The 18,478-nt window shown below is 39.3% G+C and overlaps 1 protein-coding gene across 1 annotated transcript in view; it reads right to left on the bottom strand.

The window, feature by feature from the left end:
• LOC3291123 (tetraspanin-2A) overlaps positions 1-18,478 on the bottom strand; it is a 56,758-nt gene that overhangs the window by 19,707 nt on the left and 18,573 nt on the right. The window contains exon 2 of the mRNA XM_558129.4: positions 1,232-1,429. Coding sequence (XP_558129.4) covers positions 1,232-1,429 — 198 coding nt within the window. The remainder of the gene's footprint in view (positions 1-1,231; positions 1,430-18,478) is intronic.

Below are 18,478 nucleotides of genomic sequence, written 5' to 3'. Positions count from 1 at the left end.
AACGTTTAATAATACAGAAAGCAAAAGAGGGCAAAAAAACAAAGTGAAGACAAAAGAAACACGCTAAAGACAAAATGGTGGTGTTGCTGAGCTGGCACTAGAAAGGAGTGGCTTTGTCATAACAAAATAGGGGGTGCCAAGAAAGCTGGAAAACGCACTACCACCAGGGGATGCATCGCCATCGGTTAGTTCGGTTGGTTGATTATTGAAATTGGTTTAGCCCGGGAAAGGTTCCGGATACGGACGGCTGCCCGAAAACTGTCAGCTGCAAGCGCGTTTTCTTTGAAAAGGGGAAATGGGACATTTTCTTTGTTCCGACAGCAAAGCCGAACGCCGTATGCAGTATTCATGGACGGCTAGGTTGCGGCCAGGAATTGTGCTGTATTATTCATGCTTTAATTGACACCGAAGTGTCATGTTGTATAAGTTATAATTTTCCTCACGCTGGCGCTCACTATTTTCCTGGGATTGGATGTAATCGAACCGAGTAGGGGCAAGACATTCCTGGGAATGCTTTGCTGGTTCAAGGGACGCAACTTTCGAACGTCTTGCTTCTTTGCTCGTCTGCAATGATTCGTTACGGCTGACCAACCGATTCAAGTTCCAGCACATGTCACGGTCGTTACATTGACCGACTTGCCAGATTAGTTATTTTTCCTAGACACCGAATCGAGGATCAAAGTTTTCTCCGGGAAGCCACAACCACGGAACCTCTAGTTTCAGTCGCAAACGAATCTTGGAACAGGATCATGAAATCGACATGAAAAGATTGTTCTGCAACGATACAGCGCACAAGTACGGGGATTGGTTCGACGAAGGCGTTTAAGTGACAGTTCGCCACCGGATGGCGTGCAGTCCATCGCGGAATCCATTATTCACTGGAGTCGAAGGCAAGCGTAGGATGATTGCTGGATTGGGCAAGTTTCATTAAAGCTGTCACTGGCAGGACACAGCCCTGTCACCAATGCGCATTATGTCCTGGTGGTGTTTTTGTCCTGTCAATCGAATGCCTTTGTTCCAAAGACGTCTCGGTGCGCGACGGGTTGTCTGACGCTAACGTTCGTTTGTGATTCTGCTTCCGTAGAATGGGATGGTTATTATATTATAATGAGATGTTGGGAGCTGGCCGTGCGTGTTAGGCAAATGATGAAATATTACTCAAACAGTGCTAAACTTTCAAATGCAAACAAAAGGAACAGGAAAGCGTAATATTGCTTAGCATAACACTTACCAGGTACAGTGCAGACGAGTGCTCCATCAGTGCTGAGCAGCAGCCAAGGAAGGAAAATATCATAACCAGTGCACCGGCACCAATCAGTATATACACTCCTATGTAGTACTCGTACACTTCCAATATAGCGATCCACTCATCGAACCCGGGCTCGGCACGAATAAAAATGGTAAACGCAAACAGTCCCGCTCCAACGATCTGAAACACACATACATACACCACAAACAAACCGATTAGTGAACATTCTCCGAAGCGGCTGTAGAATACGTAATCTACCGTCCAAGAACACGATTTAGATGAAGATAAGCTTAAACTGGCCACTTCTAGCGGGAAACTGGCCAAATGCCACGGGTGAACACGGGTATGTGTAATGAAAAACAGGAAATAATTTGCATTTCTCTGAGCTTACTCTCGGCGTCTGTTTCCGGATTGCACATTTTTGTCAGTTCTCTTTCTTCTTACCATTTACACCAGTGGGTGGCAATATTTTACAACAACGCACTGCGGCGCGCATTGCCTTCTTTGATTGTGATTCCCTTTCTGGGACGAAGATGGGCCAGCGAATCATGGCAGCGAATCAGTACCATACAAACAACTAACTCTCTCTAGCGCAAATAATGCAATGAGTCAGGTTAGAGTTAGAGCAAATGAAATAAAATGTCAAACCAACATTTAAACAATTTAATAAAATTAAAAGCTTGAAAGCAAATGATATTTCCAAAAATTTTGTTTAAGTTTCAGAAACCTTGAATACATTGAGAAAAGAATTGACGCCTTTTTTTGTCAGAATGAGGAATTGTAGACTTATCAACTATCAGTATATATTACTTATTTACTTATTACGCTCACTGTAATCGCATTATTTTGAAATAAAGATTATAAATGTGCTAACAATATAAATTGTTATTACTCTTTTGTTTCATAGCGATAAGCGGCGTAGCACATGTCGTTCTCGTTCTCTCTTTCCTACCTCATTCGTTCTCAAGAGAATCACTGAGCGTCAGATACAAAGTGAGCAAAACCGTCATGCGATTTCATATGACACGGCGCTTAAAGTGTTAAAAAATGTGTTGTGTTAAAAAAGTAAATAAGAGTTTTTTACAACGTGGTCATCTCTACATCAATCTTTACATCATTCTAATTGATCGTTTTTTAGTAATGGTATAGATAATACATAATGACATAAAACGTTTAATACTGTTTTAAAATTTTTGATTTATCCTTTACTTTTCCTAGTTGTTGTCGTAACCAACACCAAGTTGTTGTGGTGTTAGAATTCGATCGACCGTAAACTACCAAGCGTCTCCATGATCAACCAGTCGCATGAACAACCGGGCGTCTCCATGCGCCAAGCACCTCCTCGTTTGGTATTCTGTCGTTTGCACCACCAACCACAAGCAGGCAACCGTTAAACAACAATACAATTTATCTCAGTACCACTGTCAAACTAGAACTGGATGTTTGCCGAAACGAGCTAGCGTAGCAACGCAGAGATAAGCGTACTTTTTTCGAGTTTTCTTCGATCTACTCCATCCTACTCAGTCGTTGCACCGACCCGTAGTATGCGAAATTGGCAAAATACCTCAAAGGGTAAGTAAAGAATAAAAACATTATGTAAATCAGCATGAAGTGAACATTTTCGAGCTGCTTCTTAAACAAATGATAGTTTCCATTAGCTGCGAGAATATGGAAGTCGAAAGGATAGCAATTGGTGTCCAGTTTGGCCAATGTTACCAATAAGTCGTGTGGGAATAGTGTTGTGCATGTTCTGCATCGCTTATCCGTTGCCAGAGCTGCTTCGCTCATCGCAACGCTTCTGGGAGGTAGCACATTGGTTTTATGCATGGGTGGCTATACTGTTTTTCTTGCATTGATCTTTTATGGGGTACGATTTACATTTGCCAGTTGCAAAAGGACAACGGAATCGACATTACCTCTATTTCTGGTTACGTGCTTTGGTTGTGTTCGTGCGTTATTTTTAGTGTAATGCAGTGCAAAAATGCCAAATGATTTTGTTCGGAAACATTGGTCAGGGGTACAGAAGATGTATACATTTTGATATAACATTCGTTGCATAATGTTAATTTTGATTTTTTGTAGTTTGGCTTGAAACGTTTCATTTTAGATATTGGATTGTAAGTGCCTTGGATTGATTAGAGATATTAATTGTTTTATTTCAATAAAACCGTCTAAATTGCAATAATATTAATTGCAGGGAAAATTCATTCCCACTGTATTTAGAAACACATTCAATGATTTAGTAACTGTTATCATAAGTAAATTATTTGCAAAATGTATCTTAATATTATTCTTATATAAAGTTTAAAATTATCAATATTCATGTAGTCATACCGCTCTATACAAGATTCCTAGACGGATAATGTATGTCACGGATAAATGCAGTCAGATATTTCATCTTTGCTACGAAATCCATCGAAAGCGGTCTTGTAATTTATTGAAATGTATGTAATTCACATGAATAATGTTTTATTTCTACTATTTAGCTCCATATATTAATATTGATCGGAGATCATTATAAAACAATATTCCAATACCTACCATTGTTTTTTGAATGTGATTGCAGTCCTTCTCATCGGTACATTTGGATTGCCTTAGCATGGTTAAATTAAATTTTAACCTTTTTACCCATTTTAATAATATTCACACTATTCCGGATTGCTGTAGGCAACTTGGCTACCAAAAAAGTCGAATCTAAACATTTTGTATGCCCGCAATTTCTAGATGAAATTCAAATGTGAAAGATTTGCAAAGCAGCCAATCCTTAATACTATGCAAAATTAAAATCTACCTATTTCTGCAGATTTTTATCTCAACCACATACGGGCTTCCATGCGCGGTTTTAGTTCAAATGACTCTCTTCGTTACGGTTTTGATAGCAGCACCCAGCAATCGGAGGTGTGTTTCGATCCTTTTGCTCTCGCATTATAGGTGTGGCTTGAGCAAAGCTTCAGGCACCCGATGTTTCTCAAACCTCGACACCGAGCCTCATTTCATATGCATTGAAATGGAAAGTTGTGTCGAATTTTTAATCAACTCTTGAATTATCATTCAAGCAGGTTTTATACGACGGACGGCAGGCAGAAAAAAAGAAAGAACAACCAATCCCCGAATAACACAGGACAAAGCGCATCTCATCCATCCTGTGTCGGTGCGGTTTGCAACATCAACGGTCCAATGAATGAGCATCTTTCTGGTACACTGGTTCCATTCCATTCCCGAAATCCGTCATATCAACGGGAGAAGACATGACTTGTTCCTGAGCCTCATACCAACTCTTTCCCAACCGGCCCAGTCCCAGACGGCCTCGGGACGAATGAAGGTGGTGGTTCATTTATATTCATCACATCACGTGTCACGGAATTGACCTTCGGTATTCAACTGCTCGCGTAATGGTCGCTCCGATACGATACTCCATCCCGGCACGTTAATGTGCCCGTGTGGCATCCGTACAAGGGTAAATGAATGATTTTACCTCGATTTACGCATGTTTTTTTTTTCTTATACTATTACCATCAACGGCATGTTTTGCTCATTTTTATGCGTAGCTTTCATTGAATTCCTGCCCAATGCGGGAAAGCAATCTCCAACGACGGGTATAGTGTCCAATCCTTCGGGAGCTCAATTATTCGTAAATTTATCTACGGCCTCCGGTTTTGTTTGGGAAATCGAGGCATCCTTTCCGATGAAGATGAAGATATCCGGTACCGGCGGGGGAGCTTAATTCCCATGCCCAAACCCAATGGATAGCTTCCCTTATGCTGTAAGGGGAGGTGGCATATTCATCCCAACACTCGGGAGATGGGTGGCAAACCCATGATCCTTTGGTCATTTTCGGCTTTCCGACAAGCGTGCAGAGGGCAATGTGAGAAAATATAAATTTCACATCACACCCGCAGCCAAAAAAAAGGGACAACACGGACCTCGGACGCAATTCCCCCCAGGGGGCGCCGGCACCATCGCCTTGCAGACGCAACGGAAAACGTGGCTACACCCAAAGCATCGTGTCCCTCCCGGTGAGGATATGGTGAAAAGTTATTTTATTTAATAGAACCATACCGGTCTCAAAAGCCCGCGTTGAGAGGAATGGGTAAAAATCCTTTCTAGACGTGAGGGTTGCCGTTGTTTCTTTATAAATTCTGGACACATCGCCAGTGCCGATACGATTCCCATACTAGCCTCGTGTTTCGGTAGCCTCGTATTATATAGCCCTCCTTCCCCGTCGATACAGTGACGGAACAGAATCGATGATTTTCCATTAGACGCCGTAAGATGGCCGGGAAGGGAACGCACCGGTTGACGAATGAAAGGAATCTTTTTTCACTCCTCTACAGCGACGGTAAAGTATGAATCTCATCTACATCCTTTCTCGCCGGACATGCCGCGTGCCGATAACCAACTGCTCCGCCAACGCACTTGACGAATCGGACGCAATATTAAGCCCCAAAGGGAAATCCCGGCTCTACTGGGAAGTCATTTTGGAGAATGTGTAAATAGAAATCAGAAAGCATCTCCACTCATCACTCGCACTAGATTGGCTTTCGATTGGGACGCTGCTCATCAAGCGTCTCCTGGAACGGGATGGAAAAACAGAGCAATATTGTGCTGTACAGTTCGTTCTGTTTGATTGAAACATAAGAATAGGAACCTTCTGTTTGAAAAAGCATAATAAACGCTCCTCTTACAGCTACAATCAAGCCCGATCGAAGGGGTGCCCGGGCGAAGCGAATGTAATCACCATTAGGAGAATATTTTCACTACCGAAAACTGAAAATGGAAATGAACTTGACTTCTGTGCGGGGTGTGGTTGGGCATACGGAAAAGAAAGCAGTGGAATCACGGTGCCCAAGGATGGATGGCATACGATATCCAACGGCATCGGGATAAAACCGATTCGTCCTAATTTCGTATCGTCCTTTCGCTCCATGCCTTCCGTTACGAAATGACCGTGTGGTTAGCGTCAGAGGAACGGGGAAAGAAAAAGGGGCCCACAAAAGGAAAACGACATCAGTTGAGTGGTGATGTATAATGCGTTGCTTGATGGAAGTGGGATTGGCCCCCAGCCTCGGAAGCAAGGGTTTGATGGAACGGTGAAAGGGAGACAAAGACAAGGCTGAGCGGTACAAACTCAGCCAACACTATCCCACCTCATGTTACCGGATGACCTCTGTTTCGGGGCCCGATCGAAACATGCAAAACCTGCGGTGCGAGGCACAATTGGGGTTGTCCTTCTATTATTCATGCGATTGTCTCTAAAATCACGAAATGAGATTTATTTCTAACCATTCCTCTTTTCTCCGACCGGTACGGTCCCGGATGGTTGGTTGGTTGGCTGGCTGGTTGGCTGGCTGGTCGGTTGGTTGAGCAGTAATAGAGAAATTGCTTCCCACTCGCACCGAACCCGCACCAGATCGTACCGGTTAGTTTCATGTTCACAATCTGTCAGACGAACGAGCTGCCATCACTGTGCGGCGTAGTGATATTGTTAAGTTTTCGGCAGGCTTCATCGGAACCTGCAGCCATTGGTTCTTGCTCTTCCACGAGGGCTGGGTTTTTTGAAACTGGTGAATTATTAACATTGGCTTCCCTCACTTTCCAGGGAAGCCATACCATTGAGCGTATTTGAGTGGATTTACTGAGCCGTAGAATTCATTTGGTGTGCCTGAGAATAACTTCAAGCTTATCCTTTTTTACCCTTTGCTGGATAGGGACGGTAAATGTGAAATGATTATGATCAGACAGATCTGGCAGATATGAAGATTGTGTCGAATTTATGCAATCATTAGCATATTTTAAAAGATGAATGGATCGGGTTGCTGCCGGCTGTGGGGCAGACAATATGCTTAGTTAGGGGTTTATGGGTTATGGGACAATATAAGGCTTTCGGTCGTTTCAGATACAGCCACCAACTTTGCATCAAAATTTAGCATATAAGTGAGGCTACATTCTAGCAAGCAAATGGAGGCTTTTTTAAGTGTATCGATCGATATATGGCAAGAATGAATTTGGAGTAGAAGGTACATATGATCTATCTCTTATACGCTGTGTTATTTTCTGGAGAATGTGTTAGAGAATAGAATAATAACAAAAAACAAGAATCAAGAATAATCTTTGACTTTGCGTCCTAGAGATACGCAGAGTTCAAACACTTTTTCGATTAGAAGCACTTAGCTGTGCGTTTTGAGACAGAGCCAAATATTGTCAAGCCATGAAAATTTAAGCCAAATTCGATGATATGCGATGGTGTGTCGATGTAAAATCCACGCAGAAACAGTATGTTTCAGGGCAGTGGTCGGCAAAGTCCGGCCCGCGGGCCAAATGCGGCCAAATGGGGAACATTCAATCCGGCCCGTGAAAGGATTTGGCCCGTGATTTTGAAAGATGGGAAGAAACGATTCGTACACAAATTACTGAAGATTTTTTAGTATACTATATTAAACCATCGTACTTTTTCAACTTTTAATTAAACGGTGCATCATTCCATAGTAGTAGTTTAATTAAACGTTGGAAAAGTACGATGTATCGAACTCGAGGTCAATATCCCCGTAACTTTTGCATGAAAAAATATGCCATTTTCGATATTGGATGCAGAAAAAAACTAGGAAAGATAATTTCTTTACATTTACTATACATCTGTTCAAAGGGAATGATATCAGATTACTTGCACAAATATGTTCAAGACTTTGCGAATTGCCTTTCCTCAGTTATTAGGAATTTTCTCCATGGTGGACGAAGACATGCATGATTTAAGTTCTACCTTCGATTTTCATCAATTCCTCCTAAGTTTTCGCTACAAAATTGTTAGAGTAGAGTTTTTGCATCACGATGGCGTAGAAAAAAATTGATAGGACACAGGTGACGGATGTTGGACCAGTTTGCGGACTATATGAGTGTTATATCGAAATTCGGTCGAAATTCACCTGAAATGATTGCATTGAGTTTTTGCGTAATTGTTTGCCACAAAGAAGCCAGTGGATGCGATTTCTAATTCCTGATCTGTTTCTTCATGTTTCCCAGGTATTATTTAACTGTTCGGTGGGTTGCATCGATATCCCGGTTCAGCTAACGCAGTAATGTAGCCACTTGACCCTCTGTCTTCATTTCAGTTTCTTTTGAAACCTCAATGAACCTAGGTTTTCTTTCGATGCTTTGATTGTTGCCTAATAGTGCCAAGATGTTGGCGACCAAAATGCCAAAACGGGTATATACGACGTCCACAAACTTCCGCACGGAGTCGATTTTGGACGCTACGGGTTGCCATTCTTTGATCGCGCACGCTTTTGATTCACCTTTTTGGCCATCATGGTTAGAGTTCGACTGATAGAGGTGTCAAATTTTGTCTGCTAACTAATGGGATACTACCACTCAAAGTGCAATTAACGTATTCAATGCAATGAGAATCAATGCGACGAAGACGAAGTACCTGCTTGCCGGTGACTCAGACCATCTGGGAAGCAGTGTATTAGTTGACGGCGACAGTCTCGAGGTGGTAAAAGAGTTTTGCTATCTCGTGACGGTCGTTACTTCGGAAAACGACATCAGCAGCGAAATCCGGAGACGCATTGTGCAGGGGAATCGTGCAAATTGTGGGCTTCATCGACTGCTGAGATCCAGAAAACTTCGAGTCCGCACGAAATGTGAGATATAACGCACATTGATTCGCCCGGTGGTCCTCTACGGACACGAATCCAAGACCATCCGAGCGGAGGATGCAAACGCTCTGGGCGTGTTTAAGCGACGCATTCTCCGGACCATCTTTGGCGATGCGTTCGAGCATGGAGCATCCTGACGATGGCGAAGGCTGGCAGGATACGATGGCTGGGGCATGTCATGAGGATGCCGGACTCATGCCCCACCAAGAAGGTGTTCGACAGCGTTCCCCAGTTCGGTATAAGGCGCATGGGAGCACAGCGAACTCGATGGCTGGACCAGGTGAAGCGAGACCTGACGGAGATTGGGTGTCTGCATGGATGGGAGACTGCAGCCAGGGACCGAGCATCCTGGAGAATTATTGTTGACTGAGCCATGTCACATCGACGTGCCAACAGGCCAAGCAGGCCAACAACAGAGAGAGAATAGTGCGGGTTAAGATAAACTCATAAAAAATCGACAATTGTTGTCCATTTTCTAATGTTACCGTTATGTAATATTAACATTATTTTAACACCACAATGAGACTATCGAAATGAAGGTCGCATACGAGATTTGATGAGTTATATTTTTGCATATTGAAAAAAATTTAAGTAGGTAGGTATTTTCAATGTTTAACCATACTTAGGTGACACAATTATAGGAAAACAGCAATACAGGGTTTCGAATCATATAAGGGAATAGTTCAATCACTTAGGGGAATGTTGCAAATCGGTAGGGGAATATTGCATGCAAGCTGTGGATGTTTGCAATCACTTAGGGGAGTTTTGCAATCGATTAGGGGAATGTTGCAAGCGTACTGGGGAGCTGTCATCAGACGGTGGGTGCCGGTGTAAAAAGCTTCGAATTGATACCGATGATGTTTTTTTTAAAAACATCGTTTGGAGTTGTTTTCGTGTGGGATTCTGCTGTACACATGATAAACTAAAGAAATCCTGCTGCGGAGCCATAATTAAACATGATAAGTTAGTTAGATTGACGAAAATATTTTAAGGTATTTACAGCGGCACCCACAGTCAGATGACAGCTCCACAGTACGCTTGCAACATTCCCCTAATCGATTGCAAAACTCCCCTAAGTGATTGCAAACATCCACAGCTTGCTTGCAACATTCCCCTACCGATTTGCAACATTCCCCTAAGTGGTTGAACTATTCCCTTATATGATTTGAAACCCTGTAATTCCAATCACATTGCTTGATATCATTAACCAATTATTGTTTTTTTCTAAAATTATATAATGTAATAATTAAATCACAATAATAGAAAAACCGCATTCTCCTGGCCCGCGGCTTTAGATCATTTACTAAATTTGGCCCTTTGCCTCAAAAGTTGGCCGACCGCTGTTTCAGGGTAAATATTTTCACGGAATGTGTGCCCAAAAAATGGCATTACATTAAATGTCATCGCACCATACAATATGTCAGACAGATAGATGTTGGCGTGAAATATTTCAGACAAATTTATGTTGGCTTCTTTCCCAGATATCATTTAATACAGGCTCGATGTTATACAACCGGATAGTCTGCCCCGTAACAGGGAACTGTCTGTATTATAATCGAGCTCGATATTAACTAACAGCAACTGTATTTTTTTGTTCCCATCTCTTTTGTTCCTTTATCTTCTCTTATGCGTATAATATCTTGCATATTATAAGGGTATAATTATAACTGCCTTTCACAAAAGTCCATCCCTCTTATTCTTCTCCTTCTTGAACGCAATAATCGTAGTAAAACAAACGCTACCTGTACCTTTAACGAGCTTGTGTATCGGTGACATATTACAAGACCCCTCAGTACGTCAGGCGTCACGGTCCATACGTGGCTTGAACCCATGACGGGCATATAGTAAAGCCGTGACGACTGAGCATGTTAAGGTGGATCCTTAGCGTTCAATAAAATCTGTCAAACCTAATGCGTTCGAGTAATTCCTATAATCGGTAAATATTCAACTTTTTGTCAAAAAACAACACAATTATCACGACTAATGTATGCATGTAACAAATAAAACTTGTTGCTAATTGCTATCATTTAAGCACTTGTATAACTTCATATATGCTTAATATGATGTATGTTAAGAAGATGTAAATCGAATTTCATTGCAACGAAACAACAGGGACTTTACCATGCAAGGTAACATTAAAAATCAACCAAACACGAAACCAAATTGCTAGTTCCTCCCCACCGCCCACCGTTTTCACCGCTTTCGAGGGGCTATCTGGGATCATTCAATTGAGCTGACAAATTAAATCATTTCTTGCATGGTGCATGCGGTTTTGTCTGCTACGCAGAGACAAATTTTGCATACGAGTGGACAAAACCATTGGCAACATTGGTTACCGAAAGCTCAACCCAACCGTTTTAGTGTCACTTAGTGGTCAATAGTGATAACGCAGCAGTTTCCTGTGTTTTATTTTGTTATTCACCTTCGTTCGTCTTGCACCATCCAAGAGTATTGTGTGCCGATCGACGCCAGAACAATGGAATTCGATTAAAATTTTATTACTTTTTCAATCCTCCGGTGGAAATGCACACAGTAGGCAGAAAGTAAAGGCAGGAGGGTGTTGTTTGGGGAGATGGAGAGATGGAGATGGTTTGCCAGGACTTTTTTCATTCATTTCAAACGCGCACACACGTTCCTACTATTGCATGCGAAGTTTTCCATCAGTGAGTCGTTTTTTTTTACGGAAAACAACGTACAGTGTAACAACCCATACTGCCAGAATGCAGAGCCCGAACACCGTGTATCGAATGGTTTGAATTTCTGACCTGCCACTATGCTTCAGCAGTTTCTGCTTTCATTTTTACCCCTCCTTCGTGCCATGTTTTACTGCCCTCGGTTTCCGATGTCATATTGTTGCTCATAAATAACATTTTCTGTGTGGAAACCGGTTGTAGCTGTGAACTGGTTGACAGTTTGGTTCTGGTTGGTTGTTATTACTACTTTGTCATTGTCGTTGTTGGTGTTGCATTTTTCCACCACGCCATTCATCGTCGATGCAGCCAAATAACAGTGGCGAACCGTAATGACCGCCAAAATAGTAGCGAAAATCAAACACTTGAAGCGTTAACATATGGCAAGGGCCAAAGAACCAAATAAAACCCCTAAACTTCAACAAGTCAAAAGTCTGAAAATCTGATCGGTGGAATATTTCAAAAGCTTTCCTCAAACTGAGAGAAATTGCTTGCGTGGATACTACCTTGGTAAATGTTCCAAAAAGTTCGATGCGAGTAGACGTAGAGCTGGGCTTGTGAGGGCCAACAAATGCACAGTGAAATGGTGTAACTATCATTTACAACCCCACTTGATGCAAGTATTGGAAATATTCAACCAGTTTAATACAAAAAACCGAACCCTTTCTTCGTTCGCAATGTAAGGTATACTGGTTTATCGAGAAAAAAACCCAAAATAACGAGAAAACCCTCCAGAATCGAATAACGCTCGAAAATGATTGAAAAATGTTTGACTCACAGCTCCCGGACCAGCGAGGTCAACTCCGGAACGTCCACCAGCGTAGAGATGAAAATTATTGATCCCAAATACATCCCCCAATATTGCTACCGACTGGCCTGCTTCGCCAGAGACGCTTCCACTCTGCACGTATATTGATAAATGCTTGATGGGGTTTACTTTTTGCAATAACGCCTATAAATCATTCATCGCAGGCGTGTGCAAAACCCGAGCACTTCGTCCTTTTTTTCTTTTTTTGACTCGAAACGGTCCCTGGAGAAGGAGCACCAACCGAAATGTACAAAATAAAATACAGATCCAACGAAAAAGCGATGTGTGCTGCGTGCCAGTTAATCGTAAGAAATTGAACTCAAGCAAACGACTTTCTCTTACTTCGATGAACTACCGCATGCAAAATATATGAGTTCTAATTTTCGTTGAATTATGAGCTAGGCTAGACACATTACGCTAATTGCATGCTGTATCATTTTTCACCGTCTTTCTGGTTGGCCATCCTCAGTGTTGCCAAGAAAATTATGTGCATAAAAGCATTCTTCAGTGCCATTTGCTTCCTGGAAAACATGTTTTACTGGAATCATAATTTCGCACTCCTGAGAAAACGTGATGCAAAGGAGCAAATTCACCCGCGTAACGCGCTTTGAATAAACTAACGCTCACAACTAAGGGCGAAATTTTCAATGTCGTACGACATAAACGCAAATTTGTTGAGATTTATGTTGCTTGTGCTGTACAGTAAACGATTCATTTTTTTGTTACAACTATAAACTATAGCTATGACATTGTTTAAGAGTTAAATTATATATTTTAATTGGAAAAGCACAAAAAATTGGGTACAATTAATATGGTTTTATTTGCATTCTAAAATTAGTTTTTCTAAAACTATACTATTTAACACATTATAATCCCTATCAGACATTCAGACTGAATTGAATACATCACATTAACTCAAACAGATACACGTACAGATCTCAACAATTGAATACATCACTATAAAAAAATTAAAGGATATTAATGCTTGGAGACATTTTTTACAGCATTTTAAATTGTGTAGATTTGTGAAAATTGTGTAAAAAATAAAGTTAATAAATTCTTTTATTCCAGGATTTGCTAGATAATGTTTTCATGTAAACATTGACCAGCTAAACAATACGGCCGAAGCCATTCTTTCTGAATAATAAATTAATAACATTGGCCAGTTAATATCACAAAGCTATGAATTAAAAAAATACTACGAATTCTGTAATGAGCATAGAACAGATAAAATAAAAATGTTTAACTTAAAGATGGAGACTAATTTCTATTAACTAAATAAAACTTAATGTACCCTGAAAAATGATAACGATTAAAAATTTCTTTTAGTTTGATACCTATTTTGACAACAACTTAATTTCAAATATAATCATCTTTATTTTCCTACCCATTGTAAAACATATTTGTACATATAATATGTCAATTCAATCCGTAATTCTAATAAAATAGTGGATATTCTGACAGGTTATATTGATAAAGAAACAAAGCATAGAAAGTTATGCTAATAAATTGATATTGGCAATAAACGTAATAAAGAAACCTAATATGTTTTGATTTCGAGCTAAATAAGAGTGTTAATATATCGACCTTAAAGCGGCATTTGATAGTGTTAACCATAAACTACTTGCCTTGAATACATAGAGTCTTCTCAGCATACAGTATCATGGATAAATTCGTATATCTAAAATAGGCGTTATTAAGTTAAAATCGAAAACACTAATTCTGCAGAATTTATTAGCTCTTCCGGTTTCCCGCAAGGTAGTAATTTAGGACCTTTTCTATTTATTATAATTATTAATAATTTAACTTATTGTGTGCCGCCTGATAATTGTTTTTGATGTATGCTGACGATGTCAAACTCTTTTTATCGGTTAAGAGACCTACCGATTGCATCATCCTTCAAAATATTATAAATGGGTTTGGTACTTGGTGTCTAAAAAATGATCTAGATTTAGCCCTTGTTAAATGTTTCATTATTACGTTTGATAGACAAAAAAACGATCAAGTATAATTATTCGTTGTTAGGCAGTGTCGCATGGAAGTCTGTGATCTAGGTGTTACTAGTTGATCTAGGTGTTTCTAAACTCTAGTTTAAATTTCCGTTTACATATTGACAACACTGTTAACAAGGCATACAAAATGCTAGGCTTTATCTTTCGACAATTCCGTGAATGTAATGATGTCTTATGTCTTAAGTCGTAGTTTACTGGTCTTGTGCGCTCGTGCGTGGAGTATTGCTCAATTCTTTGATTCCCGAATTGCACTACGATGATTAACAGAATAGGGGGAATACAATGGAAGTTTACAAGACTTGCTTTAAAAGGCGACCAATTCAGAGGACTTACAACCATGCCAAATTATCGCTCTCGTTGCCTTCTGCTTGCCCTACAGACGCTCGAACACCGTTTTAAGGTTAACCAATGTGTGTTTGTAGCCAAAATATTAAAACAAACGAATTAGACTTCCCTTATTTACTAGAGAAGATCAATATCTAAGCGTCTTTAAGACCTCTTCGCTCTCGTAAATTACTTGTCGGCGAGAACAGGCGTACCTTATATGGATACAACGAACCGTTACTAGCTATGACAAGGCAATTCAATACATGGTCCCATCCTTTGATTTTAATTTAACGACCAATGCATTTAAAGAGAACATTCTATTAATCTTCAATTTTGGCGACACTGTATCAATGGAGGTGTTAAGGGGGTAATAATTTAGGGTTTAGGTGTAGGTTAGGTTTTACAAGAGTGCAAAACACATCTGTTGGTAAGTAAATAAATAACTAAGTAAATATAAACTGATAACTTGCTTTAAATTTACTTAAACTAAAAAAACAATTGAGATCTTTTCCCTTCTAAATTTGAAGCAACATGCTTTGATGGAAAAGGAAAAGGCTCAAACAAAATAATAAACAAAGAACCAAACAGAAAAAAATCACATTTTTGTAATCCTGCTTGTACTAGTTGTTTGTAATGCAAGAATATTGAAATCAGTATATCAAGCCAAAGAATTTAAGAGTTGATTTGTAGCACACTGTTTTATTTGAGGCAGATTATTGCCAGCTAAGTCTTGAGAGTTTAATAAGGAATACGTATTTTCATATAATCTAATATAGTTAAATTTGGTAGAGTAGGATGAATTATGAAATAAATAAACAAATCAACAATCGGGAATCATTTATTTATGTACAACAATCTTTCTCATACTGAAGTAAATAAAAGAAAATGGAACTTGACAAATTTTACTCAAAACATTTTCATGAAACTATAAACAAAAATACATTTTAATAACAAAAAAATCCATCGTAAAGAGGAAATAAACAGCAATGTGTCATGTATGACTCAACCCGCAAATCGCACAAGGGAAGATGACAGCACACCATTAGCAAAAGTGTCAATTCCGGTACCACATCCTGGGGCAGATTTATTAAAGCCAATTATATGACACCGAAAAAAAACACACAATAAAACAAATAAACGAGCTATGCAATCCAGTATCATCCCGCAACGCAAGCAAAAATAAGCTATGCCCATCTTTTTACTAGTCATACTACCCCACAAAAACAAACCACGCTAGGCCTGTGGCGACGGTGATGAAATATTCAGGAAACAACCTGTAAAATTCAACAAGTTACGATTTGCCCACGGTATCCGGGTGGATATTTTTTCGCTCACCAGCAACAACCGTCACATACACACAGCGGCAAATGTTTTGCTAATTTCATTTACACCAGCCAATGGTGGTCCCTCGAACAAGAAGGACAGGATCGTCCGCTAAAAGAGTCGTAAAGTAAACGGTGGCAGATGATTAAAATGCTGGAAATATTATGCCTAACGATGACCAAGCAGTACCCGGTGGCATAATTTTTGTCCCATGCTCAACAGCGAGTGCGGGAGGCGTGTTGCTGTTTCAATAAGAAAAGGGATCGTCCAAGCAGGGTGGTTCTAAATTAGTGAATACGGCGACAGGGTAGGCGTATGCTAAAAGGAAAGGTTCAGTTTTTATGTGTGTTTTTAGTTTTGCATGTCACGATGATAATAAAAACATGCCCCAGAGTTCAGCGCTGGGCGCATTGAATGAGGGGAAAATAAAGTCATTAAGTATCTTACTTGATTATGAGATGGGTTGACTGGTTATGTTTGAGGTAGGGAGGTGAATAGAATGCGCAATATTTTCTTTTTTTAAACGAAATATGTACCAATAACGCTTAAAAAATAAATATTACAGTTTTAGATAAAAAATTGATTTTTTAGAATTAAATAATTAAAAAAAAGGTAACAGTTTAGTTATGGAAAACGTGATTGATGTATACATAATTTCTTTATGTTTGTATTGTTATTTCTTCTGTTTAATACTACTCTTAATTTTCAAATTTACCTAAATATATGTTTAAAATAATTTAACAAAAAATGCTTTTTTCAGTAAATTACATCTATTAACGAGTTGATAAATAAGCAGATCATATTTGAAAATGGAAAGAAATTCTCAAAAGTTAAAGAGATTAGAGTATTGTAACTGTAACAGTAGACGATGTTTTATACTGTCTATATCTTTTTCTTCTTCTTTTCAACCAAACAAATCTTGCGGTCATACTGGTCTATAAAATGTTTATTCCTAGCTACGAGGGTCAATACGAAGCTTGAGTCCTTCACGGCTCGATGGAACTGCCCTGTCTATATATAAAAGCAAATCAAATACACGAAATGTAGACATTTTCAGTTTCTTTAGTTTTTCTGATAGGAAGAAGTATGGAATGAGCTATTTATTTACTCCTCTGTCGCTTACCAAACACCCTTACATTCAGCTATAAATTATAAGTAAAAATATATCAAAATCAGTTTTCGCTTGTTATCTGGTGCAAAATGTTTTCCAAAACTGACATGGAACACATGGTGACATCTACAATTTGTTATGGTTATTGCTTTTCGCGTCCTTCTGACAAGATTTATGTCAATGTGTTTTGCCTCCAATCCATAAACATTCTCATCGAAAAAAAACCCTCAAAATGTAATGGAATCTGCACAGCTCCTGCTATGCAAAAGCATATTCCATATTGCAATAAGTGAAAATATTTCGTTCTATAAATTAAAAACTATCATATGTTTGTGCTTCAAATTGTTTCTTAAAGCATCAATAAATGACAAGGAATAAACGGCAAAGAGCTAAAATGCAAAATTATTTTAAAAATTATTACTGAATAATATTTGATCGGTCATTCTTTTCTCCATACTACTCGAACACACTAAGGTTCCAAAGCATATTTCGGATGAAAATGTTATTATCATTGTAAAATAGCAAACACAAATGAAGCAATATAGAGACAGTTTGTACGATCGATCGAAAACGTTCCCCTTTGTGGATAAATGTACAAAACATAATCACCTTTTCAAAATGTAAGTCGTTTTGATATTCTAGAAAACCAACACTAAAACAAGCGAGCGAAACTATCAGTAAAACGAAACTTGCAATTCAAAGTAATGAGCTTGACACTGCAGTTAAATTTAACGAGACTTTCTAATTGGTGTCCAGCGGGGTGTTTTTCCAAGTGACATTTATTTTTTCGCACCGATGGGCAAACAATAATGATCGCTAGAGTGCTGCTTTGTTTGGCCGTTTTCGTTCGCTTTTATAGTCGGTCACCTCTCATATCGGAGACAAATGAAGTTTGCGATGATTTTAAGTAGTTAAAGAAACGGATTTATACTTCCTCTTACTGTTTGGTGGTGACAGTCAGTTCGGACAATTTAAATCTTAACCAAAATGCTTGGAATCGAGTGGATTGAGCTCAGATTTTCTTTCTCTTCTCCTTCCCTACGAAACGATATCCTTAGAAAAAGGACGCTCAGAAAATTAGCTGACCAATACACAATGGGCATTTGCCGGGATGAAATTCAAAAAATCAACTTTGTAATAGCGCAATTCCAAATAATAGGTTTTAATACTAAGGGTTATATTAAGAAAAACACCAAATATGAGCTCTGTATCTGTTCTGGTTCTCTAGAAAACACCTCTCAAAGTCGAGATTTGTGAAAAAAACGCAGAAAAATTTTCACTTTTTTGGAAAACTTTGAACCTTTGT

The sequence above is a fragment of the Anopheles gambiae genome, chromosome 3 (genome assembly GCF_943734735.2).
Source record: "Anopheles gambiae chromosome 3, idAnoGambNW_F1_1, whole genome shotgun sequence".
NCBI classification, from domain to species: domain Eukaryota; kingdom Metazoa; phylum Arthropoda; class Insecta; order Diptera; family Culicidae; genus Anopheles; species Anopheles gambiae.
The sequence above is the reverse complement of the archived record's forward strand: the minus strand, read 5'-3'. Positions and strand labels throughout refer to the sequence as shown.